Raw genomic sequence first — 27,046 nt, forward strand, 5'->3', positions numbered from 1 at the left:
CTGCACACATAGCCCTGAGGGCTTCATTCACATTTGGAATTTTATAACAATCGAACAAGAAGCCATCTCCGCTGTGTACCTCTGGTTTTGAGCCATCGTCACCATTTTCTCTGTGGCAAAGAATACAGAATGGAATAGAATCTAGTGGAGGCTGGTTTATTAGGGCAAATGGGGCATTGCCCCACCAACTTCAGCCTTCCCTGCCAGCTACAACCTGCCTGCCTTCTTACATACAAACACTCACTGGCTCCAGTTCTACCTAGTGTTGGTCTCCCAGTTGAGACCCACTAGTCCCAATTGGCAGTCACCACTGTATCTAGTGGGGAATGGAATCTATAAGAGCAACGTATGGAAAAGAATCTTGAGGGGCTTCATGTGGAATAGAATCCACAGGGGGATTGCATATAGAGGGGTTATATTTGCCTTCTTTCCAAGTGCTTGCTGAGAGGAACTTGCAAAAGAATGTGTGCATTTGTTCATGTTTCTACTTTGCTCAGCATATGATATGAGCATCATGCGACTGATGCAGTGGCTTGCCAGAACAGATGTTATGTTGCTTAAATGCGCAAGCATCATTGTAAGTCCTCTCTCAGCAGCCCTTTTTTAGTTCCTGAAACAGGAATATTAGCCACGGGCAAACTATAAATAGGGAGATGTAGCAAAGAGTATGAGCTGCCCATAATGTAATCCCTGACTTAATAAAATATAAAGGCGGATGGATGTAGAACAGCTTGACTTGAAAATGAAAAAAAGGGGGGGGGGGAGCAGGGGCAGGGGAAGACAGAACTACAAACCATGGGCATAATAATAACCAGTCTTTTTCAACCTGGTGCCCTCCAGATGTTTTGGACTACAGCACCACTGGAGAGTTGCAGTCCAAAACATCTTTAGGGCATCTAGTTAGAGTATCTATTTGGGGGGTACTTTGGATTCTACCCCGCTCAGAAAAAATACCCCACATAATTTTATTTAACAAATTTATCTTGAAGATAAAAAACACAAATTTCTGCACACTTTAGAATTCACACATAGCACTAATAAAATTTAGATTGGTAATGAATGTTCAATTACTTAATTATGAGATTATTTTTGTTAAGCCTCACAGGACAAAAAAACCCCCAAACAGTGTAGTCTTATACATGTCTACTCAGGAGTAAGACCTGTTGAGTTCACTGGGCCTTATTCCCGGGTAAATGTGTGCATTGGCCTTCCCCAGCCTGATGCTGTTTACATGTTTTGGACTGCAACTCCCATTAGCATAGTCATTGGTCACGGATGATGAGAGTTGTAGTCCAAAATATTTGGAGAGGACCAGCCTGCAGAAAACTAGTTTAGAAGCATGAAAGGTTCTAAGAACATTGCACAGAGAGGCTCTACAATGAAAACACTAGTGAAACGAAGGTACTATTAATGACATAGTGCCATTCTTTTGTGCCTTGTGCCTGTATGTGGCAGGAAACCATGACAAACACAGGTGATTTAAACTATGGGTAGGCCAACTAAGCCCCTTGGGCTGGATCCAGCCCAATCGCCTTCTAAATCTGGCCCGTGGACGGTCCGGGAAGCGTGTTTTTACATGAGTAGAATGTGTCCTTTTATTTAAAATGCACCTCTGGGTTATTTGTAGGGCCTGCCTGGTGTTTTTGCATGAATAGAATGTGTGCTTTTATTTAAAACGCATCTCTGGGTTATTTGTGGGGCTTAGGAATTCATTCATTTTTTCCCTTCAAAATATAGTCTGGCCCCCGACAAGGTCTGAGGGACAGTGGACGAGCACCCTGCTGAAAAAGTTTGCTGACCCCTGATTTAGACGATCCATATCACAAACTAAAACTGCTTGAACTGTCATTTCCTCTCCTGGGGAGACCCTCGACATGGGTTGCTTTGTCACAGCCTCACCCTATCAAAATTCCTTGGATCCTTTGGGGGGGAAGCCTAAGTGACAGGGCAAGACAGGGCAACAAAAACATGAACAATGGTTTGCACCACCCCAATAGTGCACCTTTCTGCTTTCCCCCATGTATGTGAATGTGTTGGTTTAAAAATTAAAAAATAAATAAATCAGCAGCTCTTTAATATATTGTTGCATTGTGAGCACAATTTCTTCTCTATCCAAAGTACTGCCCTCGCAGTGCAGGGGGCAGTAGTCATCTTCAGGCACAGTGAACCCCTGAGAGATGTCTCAGTTGGTAGAGCATGAGCATCTTAATCTCAGGGTCGTGGGATCAAGCCCCACATTGGGCAAAAGATTCCTGCATTGCAGGGGGTTGGACTGGATGACCCTCATGGTCCCTTCCAACTCCACAGTTCTATGATTCTATGAAAGCTGTTGCACACTGAGTCAAACCATTTATCCGTCTACCCTAGTATTGTGACAGCCAGCTCTCTAAACTCTTAGGCAAAAGAGTCTTTCTTATCTCCTTCTAATGTGATTCTTATAGGTAGAAGTGACAAGGATTTGAAGCTGAGAGCATCTACACACACAGCAGATGCTCTTCAAATGAGCTGTGGTCATTCCATATCTGATACCCCATGGTTTAGGTGGGGTTAAGGAATAAAAAGAGAACAGAAAAAACAGAGGAAGGTAGTGTAGTGGACTGTAATGAAGTCTAACAAAATTGATCTTCCCCCAAATGACCACTTCAGTGGGGTTTTTCTGGTTTTTTAATTAATAACAAAATCTTTTATATAAAAAAAATGTGTTTGTGTGTGTCCCTGCTTTACCATTGGGCAATCCAGGTGTGGTAAAGGGAATATGAGAATACTTTGACTTTCTCTGTGTGGCTGGTGACTGTACCTCAGTTACCTGTTTCCTCTTTGTTAAGGAAGGTCATTCCAGCTGTCCTTTATAGCTTTTGAAAATGGGGCAATGCAACTCCTGTGATCACTGCTGGCCATCAGAAAGGCAGAACAAATGGTAGTAGATTTTCCCTGGAAGCTTGGCAGCCACTAGTGTCAGGGTCATAAGCAAAGGGAGTCATCTATGAGTGTTAATATATGGACTCTGTCCAAGATGTATAAAGGAGCTGGGATCCTTAACTCTGAATATGGTGCAAAAGATTTTGAGGTTGATTGGTTAGCTAGCAATACAACTAATCTATCATGATGAGCACTTTGCGACTTACATGCTTTTGCATTTTCAGCCAGAAGTCTCTAAAATTCTTGGCAGATCTCAATGCAATGTGCCATTTCCTTTTCTTTTCAGATTGGGAAAACTTTGGCTTGGTCTCAACTGCTGACTCTCAATCTCAGATGGGCAACTTGTAGCCCATTTTAAGTCGATAGATCCCTGCTGCTGCATTATACCTTGTCTATTATTTTTCCTAAAAATGGCAGATACCTGTGGGAAGCCATATACCATAACTGTAACCATTCTTCATTTGATTTTTGTTTGTTTGTGTTTTGCCATGATCTGTTATTTAGATGAAGACTGCCTTCAAAGATGGAGATTCCTTTTGGCTGTCAAGGTTAATAGCTATTGACAGGCTCAATTGCCATAAGTCTTCTGTTCCTTTAAAAAAACAGTCTGAACCATTGTCGCACCTTCCTGCAGCGAGTTCTCTGAAGATTGAACAATCTCCCCTGTAGTTGCTCCTGAGTCAGGAAATAATTACTGTACAGCGGACGTGGGGAACTGGGTCCAGCCAGTGGGCTGGATCTTTAATGCCCTCCCCTGCATGAGGACCAACTTTGATAGGTGGGGACACACACTTTTGAAGTCCATTTGCAGATGCAATTTGGATTTAAGGAATACTTGCAAATGGACAAAGTAACCCCCTTTAGCTGCACTTAGGAGTTCCTAATAGGGAACTCATGAGTGCAGCCAATCTCAGTGGGGTTTGTTGTCAGCTGATCGGTGTTGTTAGCTAGCCCTGCTTGCAAAGGAGCAATTTCGAGCTTACATTAAGCTCTTGATTGTTCCTATGCAGCCATACCTGCCAAACACTTGGCATCATTAAACACACACACACACACACACATTTTAATTCTTAAACCTAAATGATCAAAGCTGAAATTAACATGTTTGACACAAACTCCTACTGAACGTCAGGCATTTGAGCGCAAGTTGTTTTCTGTTCTGCTGAGTTTGGGCAGAACAGGATGGGTGTAGCAAAACTCAGGAGAGCAGGTCCCACCTTTAAAGTCTAGGTTTAACTTTTGGTCTATTAAAACAAACAAACAAAAAACATGACCCCAAATCTGTTCTGACAGTTTGTCACAATGGCTCAGACAGTGAATTCAGTCGTGAGGAAAACTAAACTATTTTGATAAAGGATCCAGTCAACTCACTTAAGTACCGTAGTTTCTGAATATCTGCTGTACTGACTTTGGTCTAGAATCATGGCTGGCAACTATTAAGTCTTACAGGCTCTAATCTGATTTCAGCAAAGGAGTGACTTGCCACCGACCAGTAAGAAACTGCTTTATATCAAGTCAGGCTGCTGGTCAATGTAGCTCAGTATTATCTACACCAGGCACCCCCAAAGTCGGCCCTCCAGATGTTTTGGGACTACGATTCCCGTCATCCCTGACCACTGGTCCTGTTAGCTAGGGATGATGGGAGTTGTAGTCCCAAAACATCTGGAGGGCTGAGTTTGGGGATGCCTGGTCTACACTGACTGGCAGTGGCACTCCAGCATTTCAGACGGAGAAGATCTCCAAGCCTAACTGGAGTTGCCAGGTATTGAACTAGGGACTTATGCCTGCAAGACAGATGCTGTAACCACTGAGCTATGATGCTTCCCCCACTTGCTGATTCCTCTGTGAGCTAAGTACAGGTAAAGGTCACTCTGGCATCCTCTTTCTTGAAGGCTTTAGGAGAGCATAGCCTCCAACATTCTTCAGAGAAAAATAGGGGCATTTCTCACTCCCCCCTCCAGCTGATCCCATTTTTTCGTTGTCCCCGCCGTAGACCATTTCTTATCAGAAGAAGGCCACCACCACCACAGCAAAATGGCACAGCACCCATGCTCTCCACCATCATGAGAAAACCCCTTAATCCCAATTTTATTTTATTTGTTTCTTTGGCAGATTTGCAAAAAGAAAAAAACACACACACCAATAAATAAATTTTAGAAAGGGGCAAGAATAGACATGGATGCACAAAGCATTTTAAAAAACCAAAAAACCCCATCATGTCAACTTGTGCTCCATTCTCCCTTTCTTCCTGCCCCAGGCAGCCCTACCCTTAGAGCTGGCATGTAATGCTGGGCTGGGCCTTGGCAGTAGCAGCCTTTTCTCCTCACCTGCTCTCCAGCAGCTGCTGCAAGTTGCCCAAGGGAGGAGGCCAGCAGCAGCAGCCATGGAGAGGCAACCGGATGACCCCTCACAGCTGCTGCTGCCGCTGCCACCACTAATATCACTTGGGACAAGTGCCGGCTTCTCCTCCTCCCCAAGCTTGGTGTTGGTGGGGGAAATAGGGACATTCTGGGATCAAATCAGAAGCTGGGATGGCTGTCGTAATTTCAGGGCTGTCATTGGAAAATCGGGACACTTGGAGGGTATGGGAGAGCTCTCTCCTCACGAGTCTTCAGAGACTCACTCCAATTTACCTTTAAAGCCCTACGCACTTTTGGATAGCAGACCCAGCTACCTGACGAAGCACTACCTTCCACAGAAGCTTTCACACACACAAAGGTCATATTTCGAGGCCTTCCTCCAGATGTCCCCATTTTATTTATTTCTTGAGACAATGTACTGTGTATAACATTTACTTTATTTTTTTAAGGAAAGCTTATGAATCAGGCCTCTAGGAAGACTAGCTTGCGTATATGGTTTTGGTTTCAGGCGGATAGTTATTTCCTCAAACCTTCACTATTTTGTTGTTCTTTATTTTTGTAGTTTTTCTGTTCTCTGATTTTTCTGCATTTATTTACTTATTCATATAATAGCCTCCCTGGAAAAAGTAATATTGATCAGATATTGGTACAGTGGTGCCTCAGGTTAAGTACTTAATTCGTTCTGGAGGTCCGTACTTAACCTGAAACTGTTCTTAACCTGAAGCATTACTTTAGCTAATGGGGCCTCCTGCTGCTGCCGCGCCGCCGGAGCACGATTTCTGTTCTCATCCTGAAGCAAAGTGCTTAACTTGAAGCACTATTTCTGGGTTAGCAGAGTCTGTAACCTGAAGCGTATGTAACCTGAAGCGTATGTAACCTGAGGTACCACTGTATAATAGATGATGATTAGATGGAGAGAGAGATAGCTATTCATATCCATCTGTACTAATATTCACATATATAGAAACAAGGTTCTGTGCACAAGCTTTGAAAGAGATTTGCTGAGTCCTTCCCGCGTTACAACTGGAGGAAAAAATAATACAATAGTCATTAAAAATATCTAATTTCTTTTATTTAATTCTTGCAAGGGGGAGAAAAGGGAAGCGCAATAATAAAATGCCTTTTCTATGGCTACAGGCAGAGAGGAAGGAGAATCTCCGGTTTGTTGAGCTGTGCAATGCATGCTGGGACTGAGGCTCACATTTCCTCTCTCTGTATATCCTGCCTTCAGAAGAAGCCCCTGTGGCGCTGCCTTTAATTTCCTTTTCATATAAATACTTAATACTCCTGTGTTCATGCTGCTGGGTGATCAGCTGTGAGGGTGAGATGCAAAAATGCACTTCTATTTTTATATCACATGCTAATGAGGCTTTGGCTCAGAATTGCCTGCTGCATGATTGGGTGCCAGCGAAGCAGAGAGGAGGCAGGCAGGGCAAATGGGCAAGGAGGAATACTAGGAAGATGGAGCACAGAAAGCTGTCTTTTTCTAAGTCAGGGCATCAGTTCATTTAGATCAGTGTTGCCTTCACTGACTGGCAGCAGCTCTCCGGGGTTTCAGGGAGAGGGCAGGGACTGAACCAGGAGCTTCGCTACTGAGACAGTCAGATGACATTCTAGTCCTTACTACCGTTGTTAAGAAACATTTGCATATAGCTTGACAGTAGTCTGAGTACGGGTTCCTGAAAAGGTTTATATTTGCAAATTCTGGTGTGATCTAACCTGACCTGCACCTCCTGGACTCAGTGACAGCTACTGTCTTGGGAACCCTCAAATCATGAGGCTACCTTCAGACTGCCCTCACTGTCAGATGCTGATGCTGTTCTTCTGCCTCAGTCATTGCAGCCAAGCTGAACTAGTGTACAAATATACAGTTGCAGATACTTCTAATCACAATGGTTGTTTGCTTCCCTATTCCACACCTGCCCCTGCTTGCCCCCCCACCTTGCTGGGACAGAATGTGGGACAGGTTGTTATTTGCCTATTTATTACCTGCCCTTCACCTTAAGGTCCCAGGGCAGTTTATAACATTAAAATGCAACATTGCTAACCTGTTGTAATATTTTCCCTCCCTGCTGCAAGAAAGGGGGGGGGGGAGAAAAATCCTCCAATTTACTAGCAAAATGCCTGTGTATGTGAGTCTGGGTTGAGAGTTTGCTTATTGCCAGAACATGGCTGGAGAGCAGTGCAGTGCTCTCTGTGTGCTTCGTACATGAAGGGGCCTGGCACTTTTGGGGATCTTCCATAGAAGCCTGCAGGGCAGGTACCATTGGCAGGTACCATTGGCAGGTACCAATTAGGACAGTTGTGTATCTGCTACCAGTGTGAGAGTAGCAGTTTACACAAGCTGCATGTATGAACTGACAGCAGGTGTGCCAATTCCTAGGGGTGGAGGTGTCTTCGGCCCCTTTCAGTATTGGCTGGCAGGGAGCCAGGCCCCTCAGTATTGAGGGGGTGGAGGAGGCTGAGCATGGAGCTAAGCGTGGTGCGGTTCAGTGGCTGGCTCCTGCTGAGCGCGAGCAAGGAAGCAACACCACGCTGGGCTCCATGCTCAGCATCCTCCCACCAATCTGACATATCGCACATGTGTTGCGCATTGCGCACTCGATGTCCCACAAACATGACATGTCCCCCTCAATCTTAGGTGCAAGATTGCACCTCTGACTGACAGGTATTTGCTTGTCTACCTTGCCTTCTTCTAGTGAAAGGCTGGTTTTAGTGATAAGTGGCACCAATAATTGGTGAATATGAACTATGTGCTGTGTTGCTTCTTCTATGAGACTCTTGAGGTTCCTACCACCATCTGGTATTTTTCAAAGCTGCTGAAATTCTCATATCTTTGGCAGATAATCACTATAACCTCCCACTCATCTATCATTGGCTTCTCCCAACTCCTCCCTCCCTCCATCATCCATCTCCAGCATGCTACAGCCCTGGTATTATTATGATTATTATGATTATTATGATTATTATTATTGGTAGTCTGCAACTATCTTCCTTCCAACATGCTTGTTGCTAATATCTGCCTTTCTTGCAGCAGGGAGATTTTCTTCTTTTCACTCTGTTAAATATCAGCACAAAAGCAGGTAACCTGACAGGTATCTTACTCCCCTTTTAAAAGTTCTGCCTTTCCCCTTCTCTGCCTCCCCTCCTCTCTTACACACACACACACACACACACACACACACACACACACACACCCTTTACCTGGAAAAGATCCATCTACCTGTAGCCTAGATTATTGGCAGTCCCTTCAGGTATGACAAATGAAAATGCTCCTTTGCCCTCCACTTATTGAAAAAATGTTGGAAAGCAGGTGAGGGCAAAATCCCTCCCCCACCTCATAGCACTGCCACGTTCCTCTGGTGTCAGTTCCTTCAAACAACAACATCCTCCTCAGAAGAGAATCCTGGCCAAATCCAGAGTTCATCTTTACAGGGAAGAGCTCTGTGCACATACAGCAGTACGTAAGTAGAACTTCTTACGTAGTTGGAATGTGTGGACTTGGCAGGGGGCAGGGGTGCCAACTTGGGCCCCAGGTTATGGGTGCCCAGTGCGCTGATGTCATGACATCACAGACGTGCCCCCGGCCTTGGAACCTGACTTCTGGTGGCATCTCACACACATCAGCGAGTTCCATCTGACTGTGGGGATGGCCTGTGTCTCAGCGGAAGAGCTTTTGCTTTGCAAGAGGGATCTTATATTTATACAACAATGATAATTAGGGATGCATTGCAACAATCAGTGCAGCTCTCCATGTGTTGCCTTTCAGACATACCTTCTATTTTCTGTTCACATGGCTGGGTAAATGGTTTGGAGTACTCCAATATACTCTTTTGGAGTGACTTCAGTTGTGTTTTCCTTGGAGTCCCATTGTACGTAACAGAACTTGCACTCCATTCTCTTGAAACCGTGGCACTTTGTGTTTTCAGTGCTCCTAAATGCTTAGCTTTGGAGCATACAGAACAACTCCTCAGAGGCCTTCCCATGTACCTTCTCCAGAGTGACTCTCAGAGCCAGCATTCAGTGGCTGACTCACTCTGATTAGCTCCAATCAGCACAAAGGGTGAGAATACTTCTTTTCAGTGGCTAAAAAGCTCCCATTTTGTTGTGATTAGATGGCTTTAGAATGCTGGAGACAGTGACCATGTTGGGACCCTGCTGCAGAAATAGTAAATGTATGTTGACTTCTCATGACCCTGATTTTAGAAAGGAAAAAGGGGTGACAGAAAGAGAGATTGGAGAGAGGTGAGTGTGAAGATAGAGGGGGGAGGTGTCAGAAAGACAGAGAAAAACAGGTTGTTGGGGGGGGGGAGAGTGTAGCACCTGCTCTTAGTTCTGGTCCCACCCACCACTGCCTTAAGCTCCACCCATATTTCCAAAAGACCTTGGAGGTTGAAGGCCAGCAGAGAACCTGTCCACTGTTTTGCTCCCAGAAAAAAATGTCAGAATTAGTTGCCAATTTTGTACAGCTTTTGTTCTGTTAAAACCAATGAGGAAGGTTAACACCCAATCAAATGCATCAGAAGTAAATTGCTTCTTGATGATTCTGAGATTCGAAAAGAATTGCTTGCTGGCACCACATTGACAGTCTGGGGTTTCTTCTGGCATCCATTACACTGTTCCTTGTTCCAAGACTCTGGAACAGTTGTATTTGTAAGGTCTTTGTTTCCCAGAGCTAAATGGTTTGGCTGCATTGGAAGGCTGGATAATTAATATCCTGTCTAAGGATTCATTTTCAGGACTGCTGTGTAAAGGCAACAAGGCCTTCAGTAAGGCCCCTTTTACTGAAGAAGATATATTTCCCGCAAATGATGGGGCTTTGTTGATTTATGCAAAACTAGCATAGTACAGAAATGAGAATGACGAGGCAGTAAGACAACTGCCTTTGCTTAATTCTAACTTTGGTGCGGGGGGGGGGGAGCCTTTACTGATGTGGGCTTCTTTCCCAGGACTATTGCGTGAGGTCTTTAACCCAGCAAAATCAACATTCTAATTCTCAGGTTCTCAGCTACTGTGCTCTTTTTCAGTATTCCATGACTGGAACTTTAAAATCAATAGTTTACAAGTGGGGGCCCATCTTGACATGGAAACATTCTTTGTTTATCAGGCTTTGAATTATCTATGGCCTGTTTGGGTGGTTGGGATGTGTTAATTTCATTTTTTTAAAAAACTAAATTGTCTTTTAGATTACTTAAAAAAATGGTTTTAATGTAGTCTGTGGTTTTTGCTTAAAATATTGTAGGTTGCTTTAAGTTGCCATGGCAAAAAGGCAACTAATGCATTTTATTAATAAGTATTAATTATTTTGTGGTTTGTGTATTTTAGTCTTAAATTCCTTACAGGAGACGGATGGCTATGCCTATAGGGCATAGAGGTCAAAAACTAGATGTGTAAGAAAGAGTCTTGAAAATAATCTGTCTCAGAGGGAAATATTTAGAAAACTCCTAGTTGTAATAACAGTGATAGAACTAAAGTCTTCCAAAAGAAGCTTAAAGCTACAATTCCTCCCCCACCCAAGAAACAGCTACATGTTCTCAGATGAAGATGTTAATTTTCCCATTTTCAGTTAAAGTTTAATCCTCTGTTTTATATTTTAATCATTAGTTGTAGAAGTGGTAATAAGTCATCATGAATTGTACAGGCAGTGCATCTAAACGTGGAAGATATTTCATTTCCCAGTAGGTAGCCACTGTGGTGCTCTCCAGATGTTCTTGCACTCCAGATTCCCAACAACTCCAGCCAGCATGGCAAGTGGAGTGGTGGGCGTTGTCACCCAAAATATCTGGAAGGGTTGACACTGGCTACTCCTTTCTTAGTTGAATGGGTGTGGGCTTTTTAAAGGTATGAGTGCATGAAGTGTAACTGAATATGCCTGTTAATATATGTATCCATGCATATAGTGCTTGCTGATGAATACTAAGGCATGCATATTTTTCTTGTTTTGATCACTGTCATCTGCAAAATGTTACACACACAGAGAGAGAGACATATGAGAAGGAGAAATATGTATCTATATCTAATACACACAAACACACACACACACACACACACACACACACACACACAGAGAGAGAGAGAGAGAGAGAACCCTTGCTAACACAATGAGATAATAACTTTAAAATAAATGGATATTAATTTACTGGAAGGTTTGAAAAAACAGTTCTCATCACCAATACCACTGGGTTTTCCATTCCCCTTTTCGTTCTGCTATAAACTTGTAAATTGTCACCCCTGAAATTTGCAAAAAGGTCAGCAAGCGTCTTGCTTTGCTCTGCTCCATTCCCAAAGGTTCTGAACATGAAAAGTAGCAAGCCCTAGTTCAGCTTTTCTTCAGACTTGCTATTTTGATGGGCTCTCTCCACAGACCTTTCAATTATTTATAGCAGTAAAGGGAAATAACGTGAAATGTAGGGCCAGCGCTGGTGAATTTCTCACGCTTTTAACATTAGCCACAGCATTTCCCCTTGAGTTGAGGGCAGTAATTGCAGGAATACATTCTTCTGTCATTACGGCAAACGGTTCCATCTTATCTTAAAACTTAACCATCAAGTAGTCACAGTAGATGAGAAATTGTTTTCAAAATAATGTCAGTTCAATAAACTGTAGCTGTCTTTAAGGGCTTTTTGGAGGGGGCAGCGGCGTTTGTACATGAACTCAGCCTCTTCCTCCACTTTGTCCAACCTCTGAATATTTATAGCTGTCTTTCAAACCTGGTGCCCTCCAGATGTTGTTGGACTCCAACTCCCATCAGCCCCAGACAGCATGGCCAATAGTTTGGTATGACGTTTGAAGGGCCGCAGGTTAGGGAAGGTCAGGCTGATTTACAGCATTACAGATGTTGGGGGTGGATTCCCTCAGGCCTGAAAAGAGTGGCTTGAATCAAGTTTCTTTTAGGGAAGGTCTGCAACTCAGTGGTAGAACACATGCTTTGCCTGTAGATCTCTCGGGTTCAGTCCCCACTGGGAAAGACCCAGTCTTAAGACTTGGAGAGCCGCCGCCAGTCAGCATGTAGAGCAGGGGTGGGGGACCTGTGAGCCTCTAGATGTTTGCTAGACTACAGCTGCTATCACCCCTGACCACTGGCCATGCTGGCTAGGGCCGCCAGGAATCACCAAATAACATCTGGTGAGCCACAGGTTCCCCACACCTGGTGTAGACAACACTGAGTTAGATGGCACAGTGGTCTGACTTGGTTCATCGGAGGTAAAGCTAGGAAAGACTGAGACTGAAACCCTGGGACCAACTGGCTTTGGTGTCTGGGGCTGATGGGAGTTGCATCAGCCTCTCTATGGTTAAATTGAACAGAGTTACTTAGGACTGAAAATTTTGAGATATCACCTGAAAGGGAAGTAGAGGAAGTCACTTGTCAAAAAAATAACAAGTTAAATCCAACCAGCATTGTCTTTATTATTACTACTACTTTGTAATCACAATTTCAAAGCATTGATATAGATATATTTTCAATAATCTCCAATCTAACTAATTTCAAACAACTTTATATAAGGGCATAAAATATGCAACTCTTTAGCGGTATTATTAATAGCTACAACTGAAAAGCCCACTTAATCATTAAATCTTTTCTTTTGTCTGACTCTAAATCTTAATTTTTATGTGAGTTCACTCTTTCCATTACATTAAGCAAAATATAATGAGCAGGAGGTTAAGCTTAAATAGATGTACTCCTCCTCTTCTTCCTTTTTGATGGGTTTTGTTACATCTCCCCACCCTTCTGAAGTTTAGGTGCAAGTTAGGCAAAATGAAGGCTTATGTTGAGCTAACTTTGCTGATAGAATCTATGTATAAAAACACTGTTTAAGTCAACTTGACATTTAATAGATTGAAAAAGAAAACAGTGTCTGGAGGGCCACAGGCATCCCATGCCTAGTGGGGACAACATTGTACAATGGTGTGATTGTACAAGGCAACTTCCTGTGCTTCCTAAACTGTGCCAGGGCACTGCAAATTCATCGTGGAACAGTGTCCATAGGAGCATAGAGCTAAAAGGGACAAAAATGCAATTGAATCCCATCCATGCTCCATGGCAGAGCCCGCTAGTGTTAGTACAGTAGAATAGTAGTAACCTGGACAACTTGTGTGGGAAAGTCCACAGGAAGACGGCACCTTGCCTGCCTTTTTCACACCATCATATATAGAGAGAAATAATCCACTGCAATTTTAAAAGTGGCATTTGTTTGTTTGTTTGTTTGTTTGTTTTTATTGATTCTCTGAGAATGTGAAGCTCCTAAACTGGGATAGTGGGGTAAGGCACCCAAGTCAATGACAGGAGATATTGACTTGGGTGCTTTACCTCCACTTTCCAAGTTTAGGAGCTTCATATTCTCAGAAAATCAATAAAAACAAACACCACTTTAAAAATTGCAGTGGATGATTTCTCGTAAGCAGTTATACCAGGAGGCCTTTTGTAATCCAGTTTTTGTAATCAGTTTTTGAAAGAGTTGGGGAGGTCAATGCAAGCAAGGATAAAAAGACAAAGAGAAAGCAAAGTAAATATCTGATATATGTCTTGATGTTACTCTCCCACTGCCACCACTTCCATATGTGCAGAGAGAAATGTTCCTTGTGGAACTCTCAGTTTGTTTATGCTGTAGTAGCAGTAGGAATAACTGTAGCATTTGTTATCTTTATACTATACCGCATAGAGAATAATTCCTGTGTGGTTTTTCTGTGCCTACGAGTTTCTTGAACTGGATTTTGTTTCTGCTTTAAGTGATGTTCTGAATTTTGTTCATATTTTTAAGTCATGTTCTTTGTATATTTCTGTGGGGGGGACAATTAAAAGGGGGGAAAACAGGAAAGCATTGTTAAAAACTATTTAAGAAGACAGCGCTAATCTGCAATAATTTTAAATGGGGGCGAGGAAAGTTCACACCAGCCAAAAAAAGCAATGGAACTGATTCTGCACATGTTCCCAGAATAGCATCCAGAGATGTAGGATGAGATAAAGATATTTGGGAAATGTGTGGATTATGAAAATGGCAAATGCAGCAAAATGAAGAATCAGGCAGTCACATGTGTGCTCCTTCTATACGAAACTGCTCTGTCTGTGCATCTGTTCTGTCTTCTAAATAAAGGAAGGGCCAGTGTTCACTGGTAGAACAGCTGATTTGCATGCAGAAGGCCTCAGGTTCAATCCCCATTCAGAAGGATCATGCAGGTCCACCGGTCGTAGAGATCCACTGCAGACAGAGTAGGCCAGCACCCTCCAAGTGTTTTGGTCCCTAACTGGTGTAACGACTAGTTAGAGATTAATGGAATGGCAGCACCAGGTTGGGGAAGGCCAATGCAGACAGTCTAACTTGATGTAAGGTAGATTCCTGCATAAATAATGGGTGGGAGAGTATTGCAGAGGGAAAACTGATTTAGGGAAAGGGATGGAACAGCCTGTCCTGTCTCCAGGCTATCAGAGTCGACGAGTCTTTAATTAATACATGCAAATAGGGGGTGGGGGAGGCCAAGCAATTTTTATTTATTTAATTCATTGCATTTATATGCCACCTTTCTTCCAAGGCATTTTACAATTTTAAAGGGCTTAAACTAATTATACATGTAAAGTTTAAAGTTGACTGGGGGTGAGCAGGGAAAGACAGTCCCTCCCTTGACCTTCTTCTTTCTCCCCAGCGGGCAAAGAAAATAAGGCTAAGAGCCTTCCCATTATGATTTATTCCTTTATTTAAAAGCATTTATAAATGGCTCATTAAAAAATAAAGTGGTGCGCAAAGTAAAACAATAAATGATATCATTAAAGCAAAAATCCAACATGAAGCCAGTGAAGCAATAACATAAAATCATATAATAACAGGAATTCGGGGAATTTTTGAAAAAAGAAAAGCAGGGTCTCATCTGATGGGTCAGACAAGCTGGGGCAGAAAGATAAGTCTTCGCACAAGAAATCTGAAGCAGGTGGTGGTTGCTGCTTCATATACATGTAGAAAGAAGGGAATTGCATAATACAGGGGCAATAGTGGGAATTGCCTGTTTTCAGGTCACTGCCCCATGATACTCTGTAGGGTTTGCCACAAGCAGAATTTCCCCAGATAATCCCAGTGATATTATAGGTCTATATAGGGGCAGGCAGTCCTTCAGATAAGCTGTAATTAGCAATACTGTATTGTGATGCTGGGCATTTTGATAGCGTGCAAGAACTTTACAAACTGTCATACAAATGCATGTCTCTAAAAGAGGTGTGTGTGTGTGTGTGTGTGTGAGAGAGAGAGAGAGAGAGAGAGAGAGAGAGAGAGAACACGTTAGGCTTCTCACTGAGCTATTCACTTTTCTTCTGGGTCCTGCTAGCCATCATCCAGTCCTCACCAGTTGCATGACACACCTGTAGTCCTGTTGGCCAGTGTAACAATAGGATTAGGCAACAAATGAGAGGGACCAGCTTCTTCTGTGTTCTGGTGTGTTGGGAGATTTAAGTTAATTGCACAGAGTCCAGGTTGCGAGGTTGCAACACATGTGCAGACACATGACCACACTTGAGTTTGACTTGAGCACAACTTGAAGGCACCTGCCTAAGCAATTCTTGATCTGCTCAGTGCCTGGATGGGAAGCACCAATTGGCTGCCTAGGGACTCCATCTTTGGCACCTTGAGCTGTGTCATAAGAAGGTGGCATATTGATGTAATGAATAGATGCTGTGTAGTTCTTGTTGCAGTCTGATAAGCCCCCCCCCAATGTAATGGACACTTGTGGAATTCCATTTGAGAGGCCTGTAATAGAACAAGGCAAAAAGAGCTTGTAAATAAGTAATGGAAACTTCAGTTACGTTTTGTCTTTTGCGGCTGGAGACTTTCTACACAGTTCAAAAGCAGTAAGTGCAAAGCAAGAAGAGAGGGAAAGAATCGTAGCAGGGAGATGGGCTTCAGCAAAGTGACTTGGAAGGAGACCAGAGACTTATTTCAGAACAAAGATTTCTTCACAGCCAGCCAGTTCCAGCAAAGGATTCAAATGAAAGGTCTTTATTACTGAGGGAATGATTACAAGTTACAGGGAGGGGCAGTTGTAACCATAGAGCTCAGCTGGCATGGCATTCCCTTCCTAGTATGTGTCGTAAAATAAGGATACGTTAATTAGATTTCTATGTGCATAAAATTGTGTTTCATTTTTGTGGGCCCTTCCACCTCCAGTGAGCCAGCCTCAGTAAGACTTATGCTTGCCTAGTCTACTTCATATTTAGTCAGCGGTAGGGATGGATGGATCCGCCCATTTTGATGTTGGAGCTCAGAATATCACTCAACAAGCAGATTGAACTCCTGAAATCAGTGAAGAGGTCAGTAAGATTTTTATAGGAATATAAGACCGTGTTCTCGAGAATAACTGTTAGGGAGGAAATAGCACACCACCACTGAAAACCTTCTTGTACCAAGGGTCTTTCTTTTGCTCAACTCCCCCCACCCAAAAAAAAAAAAAACATGCCACAAATAACACCCAACACACTTGATAGGGCAAGCTGGGAATTCTTCTCTGACTCAGATTGTAATGCCTCTGTGCGGTGAGCAATACTGAGACCGCCAAAGCCCTTTTCTAGGTTTCAGCCCAGTGAGTTTTGCCAACATCTCTAACCTTTAATCACCCTTCCAGTTCACATGACAGTGGAGGGAAGGTGCAGCTGAGGTTATTTAACTCATATCACTTTCTTGGAAAGGTGTGTGACCTTTTGTGCACTCTTTGCAGCATAAAAGATTTCTCCACAAGGCAGCAGCACCTTTCAGGTGACCTTCTCTGTGCAGTGCTTACCTAAGGAGAGTTGGTGGAAATTACCTTGAGACAAGCTACCCTCTTGCTTGTGTGTCAGAACACCCCTGTACTTTGGAGGTGCCAGTTTGATTGTTTGTGGCGAGCTGTTAATTTAGTCTCATGAAATCACAATGTTTTGGGTTGTTTTTGATAATTCCAGTTCAGCTTACTGGTGTGTGGTGATCATGGTGGCATGGCCTTATTGGAGACATTTGTATGAGCAATCCCTAACCAGAGCTGAGTATTATACTGTAATTCTGCAGTAATTCCAAAAAGTGTAGAACATTAGACGAGACCCAGAATTCAGCTTCCTGAGAATCTTAGCTGTTTCTTTCTTAAAGACCCGGATTTCTAGCCTCCCAGGTTGAGTAGATAGCCTTAAAGGTTTGTGACCAATGATGGCCAAAATATCAGGCAATGGGAGGTTGAATAAGATTTCCAGGTGTGTGTGTGTATGTTTGGGTCAGGGCCAGTACCTTTTCTCCCCTTATGAACAGCAAAATTAGAATCAGTTATGCAAAATAACAAGCATTGTAGAATAAGGTTTATGCGAGGGGAATGTTTGCCCCCAAAGTGGATACATTAGTGAAAATAATGTACAAACAGATTTTATGTTTAGCAAAACTGTTTGCAAAAAAGGGCATGCATTAGGCAAAATTGCTTACAACATGGGCATATTAGAAGAAATGTGAGTGGGAAATGTGTGCAAATTTTCACGTTCATTTAAAAAATAATCTCAAACTGATGTGAAGATGGGATGAACTGAATGTGGGGAAAACTTGAAACTCAAGGAAACTGAAATGGATGCAACTCATCCCTCCCTAGTCACAGTCACACCACTGATCCATCTAGCCAACAACTTGGCTACCCTTTCCTCGACAACCATTCTCTCTGCTGTATGATATATTTTTAAATGGAGATTCTGGGCATTGAACTTGGGACCTTCTGAATGCAAATAGGTCCTTCACTGCTGTGCTTTGACCTCTCCCCAGCACATATGCAACTGCCTACTACTGTATCAAAACATTGGCTCAGATTAGCCAAGGTGTGACTGCCAGTGACTCTCTAGGTCAGTTGTGCTATCTTAGATCACTTGAACCGTAGCTGCTGGGAGCTGAACCTGTGCCCTTCTGCCTGAGGGCAGAGACTGTTTCATTACTGACATATGCAAGCCACCCTGGGAGTCTTTCTTTCTTTTACTGGAGAATAGGAAAAAAATGCTTAAAAAAAACAAAAACAAACTCCCAAGGGATTGTGCCCTGTGTTAATTGTCTGAAGGTGGGGAGTGGGCCAGAGTTCTTTTTTTAGATTTTCCACTTGAAAGGCACCTGAAAGGCTTGCACTCAGATCCTTCAAGGTTATTAGAAACCCAGGCTCTTTTGAAGACAAATCTTTCGTTTCTGAAGTCTGCTGAGGATGGACCCACTGCCTAAGAAGGGGTCACAGGTTGAAGCCATCCTTTTAACAGTTCTGTCCTTCTCAGACCCAGGCTTCTAATGAGCCAAATCACAATCCATTAAAGAGGAACAGCCAAACAGCTTATTCTACAGTCTGGAGAGATGGGATCAACTGATAAGGGGCAGGAGCTGAAGCAGTTATCAGAATCATTAGGACATCAGATTTTATTTTATTTTTTATCACAGACTCTGGCTGTGGTTTTTTCCAAATCCAAGGCAGCAGATTATAAAGATTCAGTTTTCTCCTTCCACTAAGTATCTTCTTTTTTTATGGCAAACCACCAATTGATTCTCACAGTTGCAACAAAAAAATGAGCAGGAGTGGAAGCAAGGTGTAATAGCCCACTGAAGATGTTTTGGTGAAATTCCAAATTGCACAATTAACAATGGGGGCAGGGGAGCTATTTTGAGAACGAGGGTCAGCTTCACAAGGAAATGAATTATATAACATTAATGGGTATCCACAGCTATGGAAGGGATGGAGTCCTCCAAGTAGTTCCTAATTCAGATGTTGAGCAGGTTCTCACACTGACTCTCTGGACACTAGATGGAGGGGTGTGAACCCTAGGGTAGCCAAGTGCCCTACATTACAGAAGATAACCCTCTATTTGAAATAATACTCTGTTTGAATGGCTAACTTAAAGATACACATGAAAGAAGTACATAAGGGGCATTGAAACTGTCCATCCATAGTTATCACTTGGGCAGCAGACAGACCAGGCACACCAATTATCTGACTATGGTCCTTCCCACCGGGATGAAATATGTAATATAGTAATTCCCCACTGTGCTGAGAAACAATATAGTAATTATTGTGGGAAATTTCAGTCAAACTTTACTATGTATAAGTGCTAGTTAGTGCATGAAGGGGTTAAGATCAGAAAGGTCTTGTTTCTAAACTCAGGTGGTCATGCTCCCTCAGTAAGGGAGGAATTGAAGCTGCTTCTCTTCCTTTCACTTTCTCCACACCATATAACTGACCAAGTGCGGTGTAGTGGTTAAGAGCGGTAGTCTCGTAATCTGGGGAACCGGGTTTGTGTCTCCGCTCCTCCACATGCAGCTGCTGGGTGACCTTGGGCCAGTCACACTTCTTTGAAGTCTCTCAGCCCCACTCACCTCACAGAGTGTTTGTTGTGGGGGAGGAAGGGAAAGGAGAATGTTAGCCGCTTTGAGACTCCTGAAGGGGAGTGAAAGGCGGGATATCAAATCCAAACTCTTCTTCTTCTTCAAGGAAGATGTGTCTGAGCAAACTTCTAAGCTTAGAGCACATGTTTGGAACTATCTGTATTTTCTACCCAAGAAGTATTATACCTGTGTTTTCCTTGCTGCTGCTTAGATAAATGCATGAATCTGACCTTTGGAACTTTTGTAAGTAAGTCATTTAAAACTTACTGAACAGTGTGTGGTCTGTTAATTGCAAGAGGGGTAGAAAATGGGGAGTTTAAACTCTGCTACTGGGGACTCTCTCCTGCTGGAGAGGGAGTTTGTCTCATGTTTTGAATCCAGGTACCCAGCTGATTCTTTTGTTATTTACCCCACACATGTGGGTCACAGGCAGTGCTTCTTTTTTATAAAAAAATTGTTTAGGGGTACTCTCATTTTCCTACTCATATTGAAATACTGCCCCTCAATGAGGCCAAACTTAGATTCACAAAATGTTTAGGGGTATGTGCACCTTTGCGTCCCCCCAGAAAAAAAGCACTGGTCACAGGGATTCATATTTTCCTCCCACAGTTGCAAGAAAGTCTCTTATGTTCCACTCACACGCAGACTGAATATGCAGAGAAAGGGGATTGAAAAGTAAACTTTAGCCAACATATTAAGTTAGGTTCCTTCCTTTCATCCTCAGCTCTTGCTTGCTTCTGATTGAGGTCATGATTCTGTCTTCTTCATTGCTGGCATAGCTTGAAAAGCAGATCCAATTTCTGGATGTTGCCCTTAAGCCTTTTAAAGTGTAACAGAAAATGATAGTTATTCTGGAAACCTTTTAAGGCATTCTGCGGCATTTAACAGGGTCAGAGTGTTGCAGTCAAGAATGACAGCTGTGGTACAGAATGGAAAACTTCTAGAGCTGAACTGAGTTTTCTGTGATAAATTTTCCCTGAAAGTCTCATATGCCAAGTTTGAAAATTAATATTCTCTAAATATGTGATTGCAGAATGTGTTTTTGACACACTGTGTTATTTGTCATTGTGTCCTAGATGTTATTTATTTAGCCATGTTTGATGAAGTCTACAATCGTTGTGCCATAATATTACTATCCAGCACACTTGATAACTGAGGCACAGCAGTATCTAGTGTTTGACAGTACAAAATTTTTGCAGTGTATCCTTACCCTGTGCAGAGTGGGATGGGGGAATGAACTTGTTTAGAGTGCCAGCCAGCTAGCAATGCCATCCTCCAGGATACCCTATTCCATCCCCCCACTCTATGGACACTTAGGATTGGCTCAGCCCTCATTGGATTGTTTGGGCTTTATTTGCTTACATTTAGGTTCTTTCTTCCATTGCAGAGTCCAAGGCAGGGTACATGTGATATTCAGGCAGTCTCCCACCCAGACGCTGACCAGAGCAAGTTCTGCTTGAACTCAGCAATGTGATGGTCTCATGTGTCTTCAGACCATACTCTTGGAGTGGGAGTGGCCAGCAGAGCAGCACAGGTGGGACTGCATTGCTCTCCTAGCTTCTCAACACCACATAGTGGTTCTACTTCCCAGGATGGGGTGGGGGAGGTGGGGAGGTAGGCACCCCACACATCCCACTAGCCACTACTGCCTGGGACCCCCTTTTTGTCTCATTAGATTTAAAAAAAGGAATTATACTTCTGATATTCTTGGAGTTCCTTCAAGCATACTGATACCCCCTTCTTGTTTACATGTCACCCTATTTTGGGTACATAGGCATTGTCACTCAATACATTAGTTTGCTACTACAGTAGAGGTAGTGATTTGACTGTGATGACTAAGACCCAACATGGGTTTCTCAAAAGCAAGTCATATCAGACGAATCTCATATATTTCCTTTCTTTTTCTTTTTTCTTCTTTCTTTTTTGGTTACAAGTTTTGAATTTTGGGAGGGAAATGCATTTTTAATGGAGTTACAAGTTTAGAATTTTGCATTTAAACTGCGAACTAGTAAAAACTAGAAAATGTCAAATGTTGAATATTTGCAAACATTTCCCTCCCAGCTTCAGTTGACATTTAGTGTGTATTGGTATTTAGTGTGGTAGATGACATGCAGTGATAACATTTAGTAGATGACCTGCAAGAGTATTAGAATCTTGACAGTGTTTGATAGCCCTAAAAGCAATATTGCCAAGACTTGGAGTCAAACATTGATGTCTATCAATTGCTACCAAGGATAAGGCTTTGTGTTTTGAGCTGCTGTATTTCACTGACATGTTTTGCAAATAGGGGCTCTGAACAGAGCTGTTGTGTCTGTCTACTGACCCTCCTCTCTTCCTGTTATGGTGCATGGCCAGAGAATTATCACATAACTGTGAATGGACACTTCCTTCTCTTATAATTAGAGCATTATTTTGTGGGCTCTCTGATTCAGATATGCCGTGTGTGTGTGTGTGCATGCGTGTTTACTGCTTTTAAATGCATGCAGCCCCATTCTTAAGTCATGTGCCTTGTGAAAGACTTATATTCTGTCGACATAGAGTTTTCACATGGTGTGCCTCAAACAAGCACCACCACACCTCAGATTCTGAGACAGTGTGAGTCTGGGCCATATTGGCAGCTGGATATTTGAAGGTATTCTCATTAATAGCTTCTTCAGAGCCAATCTAAGCCAATCCAGGCTTTGAATCAGTGGTATACCTAGAGTTGGACAGCTGGAGCTGGAGCTTAGACTAAAACCAGGAATGTGGCCTTCTTTGGAGAACCCTTGGATGTTATTATCCTGTTCTGCTGGGCTTTGGGGTCTGCAGGGCAAATTGTAGTGATTACTGGAGTCTTTTCCAGTCCTAAGCCCTCAGCAGCTCCCAGTGGACTCTAGCAGCTAAATTATGAAAAACATTCTCTCAACCAGAGACCAGAGCGCTCCGAAAACCTAGGAAGGTTGGCAGGGCTTTCCCTCTCCAGTGGCTTCACCCTCCCCTCCTAAGACAGGCTTTGTGGGAAATAAGGCTATCAAAGTGTACTTGCCATGGTGGTCATATCTTATGTCTAGGACCAGATGTTGATGCTGAAGGCTTGTTGTGGGAAATCCTAAGCAAGAAGAGTTCTGCTTTTGTGCTCAGGTCCTGTTTGTAGGCTTCCCCAGGCATCTAGTTGGTCGCTGTGAGAAGATAGGGGTGGCTAGATAGGCCTTTGCCTGATCCAACTACGGGGCTTTTCTTGTGTTCCAAAAGAGCCCATAGGAATTCTGCAGCTGTATGCATCTGCATGGGTTTGGGGCAGGTGAAGCTGAGGTTCCGAGGATGATAGGAGAGACACATACTTAGGCTAGGATGGTGTAAAAGGGAGTGTTGAGGGGGGCAACTCATGAGTCATCTGAATCTGCGTTCTCCTCAGGCCAACCCTGGGACTCTGAGGCAGGGGATATGATACTTATCAAGGTTGCCTCAATGAGAAGATTACTAATGCTGGAGAAACTTTCATAACCTACCATTGTCCATCTCTTCCTGCATGTCTGGGAGGACTGGATGTTTTCTGGGGTGCACACTAAAGTCTAGTTCTTTCTCACTGAGACAGAAAACCTGCATCTCAGTTATATCGCCTCAGGTGGAAAACGCTTAGCAAAGTGTTTTCTCCTGAAACAACTCCAACAGACAATTTGCATAGGAAATCTGCCCAGGCAATGCAAAGCTTGGTTATAACCATGATGCTTAATTTATTTATTGCATTTATACTCCACCATTCTCCTTTCTCCAAGGAGCTCAAGGTGGTGTACATGGTTCTGTTCCTCCTCATATAAATCCCACAACAACCTTGTGAAGTAGGTTAGGCTGAGAGGCAGTGACTGGCTCAAGATCACCCAGTGAAATTCATGGCCAAGTGGGGATTTGAACCCTAGTCTCCCAGGTCCTGGTCCAACACTATAACCACTACACCACACTGGCTAATTCTGCAGAGATTTTATTTGTGCATGGAGGTGTGTGTGCCCTCATCTGCAGCCTCTGGAGTGCTGCAGCTCAGGCACAGAGTGATCTTGGTGAGATTTAGTCCCCCAAGGTGCCAGGAAGGGCCCAACAAACTGGCATGGTGTGTTGTGTCAACTGGATGTGTGCCCTAATACATGGTGTGCAGGGGGTTTTGTAGTGTGCGAGTCACATGTGAAAGAGTTTCATAAAAATATAAATTATGTGTTTGAAATGTTATACTGTTTACTTCTCTCTCTCTCTCTCTCTCTCTCTCTCTGTGTGTGTGTGTGTATGTGTGTGTGTGTGTGTAATGTAGGTTTTCCATTAACTAGAAAATGCTGTAAAAGTTTATTGGAAAAAAGTAAAAGCATTGCTCTGGGGTACAGCTGAAATTCCTCACAGCAAGGTTGTTGTTTTTAAAAGGAAGAAGTATTGGACAAACCAACCTGCTGTAATGATATGGTTAGGAAATGCCTGCTGATGTTTCGTGTGTTAAGAGGGTGGAGGAAAGGGTACAAGCCTTTTCCCAGGGAAGACGTATTTGCTGATTGTCTCTTATCTTGTTTTTCAAGCTGATCAGTGGCGGTTCTATTGTAAGCGCTGAGGCAGTATGGGATCACGTCACCATGGCCAACCGGGAGTTGGCATTTAAAGCAGGAGACGTTATCAAGGTCCTGGATGCCTCCAACAAGGACTGGTGGTGGGGACAGATCGATGATGAAGAAGGATGGTTTCCTGCCAGCTTTGTAAGGGTGAGTCAGATCCTCTTTTTTTCTCCCTCTCTCCCTTCTCCCTCTATTCCTGAACATTTGTATCTTGCTCATGGATATTGTGATGACCATTGCTTTAGGAAATCACACAGCAGGGGAAGACTTTTGCCACCATTGCCTTTCTCTGCAGACTTTCAAGAAGCATCCGGTTGGCTATTCAGGGGGTGGGTGGCAAGAAGGTCTTCACTTTGCACCAAAATGAGTACACCATGGGCACCAGACAAGCATTTCTGAGGAGGGCAAGCCACAGTCAGCGTGTCACCACTGCAAAGATCCACTCTCTGATAGCCACTCTTGCACCTGATTTGGCATGGGCACTGCAGAGAAGGGGCTTGGTAGATGGCATTAGGGTCAGTTTATATGGGTGCAGATGATCTTTCAGGTATTCTAGGCCCAAGCCACTTGGGGCTTTAAAGCTGGCACTTTGAATTACCCATCAAAAGTTAACACATATAAGGTAGCACATGCAACTTGATATGCAGATCTCTTTCCCTTTTTGCCCACCCTAATGAACAACCATGTATCTCCACCATCGTGTTCACACCTGCCACGCTTTGTGCCAGTAGTATGTTTAGGCTAATGGCCAACTCCTCACTTTCATCTCCACATGCTCCGCCCCAGCAGCTGCACATACAGTGTGTGTTTCTGCATATATACTTCTGCAAATGTTTGCACACATACAAATTTTATGCAGATATGCGCCCACTTTTTCCCTCTTTGTTACAATGAATTTCATGGCCACCCTAATTGTAGAGCAAAGGCCTTTCCAAAAAAGAACATCTGTCAAAACACCATAAGGAAGGGGAACTAAAGAAACTTTCCCCCAGGAGGGAATTCGAGACTCCAGTCATGAATCCTGAGTAGACCCCCCCTCTCTAGACCAGGGTTGAAAACCTCTTTACAGCACAAGAGATACATTTCCATCCAGGAAACCTTCAATGGACCACATGGCAGTGATGGGTGGGGCCAGAAGCAAAAGTGGGCAGAGCAGCTGGTGCCAATTTTACCTTTCTAAAGTAGGCTACTTCCTGCACAGCCATATCTCCATCATAGCAATGAGCATTATCAGAGTTCAGTGATATGTTCCAGTCAGGCAGAAATACTCAGGGAAGATTCATAATAGGATTGGTGAGGTGTGTGGTCTGAGGAGGAGAGATGTGACTGAGGATGGAATTTGGCCTTGAGAGAGTCCCCAGGTCTGCCGTAGACACAATCCAAGTGGCACCAGGGAATGTTGGAACACATGAAAAGACCTTTCTGCCAGGGCTGCAAAGGGCCTTGCTAAGAATTCCGGAAGTTTTTAACATATGTCTTTCTTGGCTGTTTAATTCTGCTGCGTTTGTGTTTCGTTTTGTAGGCTGGACGTCTCTTTTATGTGTATTGCATATTTCTTGTTATGTTTCATTCTTTTTTCTGTACAATGCTAGGGAACTATATTTCACGAAAGGGTCTCATAAATATAGCAAATAAGTAACCAGCCTATTGAAATTTTCCATCCTATTTGAGAACAGAAAAATGTCAGGTGGGGTAGATTTAATGGCATTTCTCCAGAAACGGAGAAATTTTCCCATCTATTTCTCATGGCTGGGGCTGACCATTAACAGAGACAGTAACACAGCATCATTCTTTTACCCCAAGTCATTTCATTGTCCCCACCACCACTGCATCTGTTTCAAGTGGCAGCAGCATCAACATCTGATTTAACAGCCTGGCCACTATTTTGCTTCCACCACAATCTTTTGTGATGTAGTATCATAACAAGGTATTGTTCTGTGGGGGAATGGTGGCAATCATATAAAGTGGTGGAGAAAATTCTGCAAGATTTTTTTTTCTTTTATGGAGAGGTGGACAGACAGAGAAAAGAAAAAAATAGCAGATATTTCTCTCCAAAAAATGTCAGCTCAGCTGTGTTTCTGTCATTCTTCCCTTCCTTGTTGACAGGATTTGTGGTGTATTCTCGTGGCTCCCAAAGCAACCCTGCAATTTGTCTCGAATGCAGCAAACCTTTCATAGTTGGGAACAATAGGAGAACTTTGATGATGGTGTTATTGTTATTAGTCCCAAGAGAGCAAAAGTGCAGCAGGATAACTTCCTCGCTGTCATAATTCCTTACCATTTTTCTAGGGACTTCTCAGACAGTTGTGGGGGGGGGGCTGAGACCCAGATATTAACCCCTGTCCTTTTTAGTTCCATCCATCCTTCTCCTCAGTACAGCGTCTCTGTGATAGGTAGGGCAATAGCTTTAATCTCTTTTGAAGCCTAAGAGATATGGCGATTCCTTTTTCCTTACAAAATCATCTGAGTTGGGTGTTATCTGCTTAACTTTCCAGGTAATTTGACTAGCTCTGTGCTGGTGGGTGGAAAGAGGCGGCAATTTTATAAGCAGCACATGCAATACTTTTCTGATGGTGCATTGCTTTTTCTGTCTCTTCTACCTGAGGTTATACCAACCACCCTAACTTGTCTTAATTCCTAATTTATGTTCACTGTTCATAATGTCAACCAGTTATGATAACAGTAATAATTACCATTTGCAAGAAAAATGCCTTTATGATAACTGGTGTGTGTGTATAGCGAAGGCTTGTATATTACAAAGACGTCTGGGGGTGTAGTGCATCTCTGCAGAGGCAAACCAAATACCCACCCCTATACAATTGTAGTTGGGGTGGGAGGCAAGCTTTTTCTACTAGATATT

General features: G+C 43.1%; 1 protein-coding gene across 8 annotated transcripts in view; it reads left to right on the forward strand.

The window, feature by feature from the left end:
* The window catches only part of ARHGEF9 (Cdc42 guanine nucleotide exchange factor 9), a 249,611-nt gene that overhangs the window by 155,410 nt on the left and 67,155 nt on the right, over positions 1-27,046 (forward strand). For all 8 annotated transcript variants that reach the window (XM_083595800.1, XM_083595801.1, XM_083595805.1 and 5 more), the window contains one exon: positions 24,154-24,333. In XM_083595800.1, the coding sequence (XP_083451926.1) occupies positions 24,154-24,333 (180 nt within the window). The remainder of the gene's footprint in view (positions 1-24,153; positions 24,334-27,046) is intronic.

The sequence above is a fragment of the Podarcis filfolensis genome, assembly GCF_964270895.1.
Source record: "Podarcis filfolensis genome assembly, chromosome: Z".
In the NCBI taxonomy this organism is placed as follows: Eukaryota; Metazoa; Chordata; class Lepidosauria; order Squamata; family Lacertidae; genus Podarcis; species Podarcis filfolensis.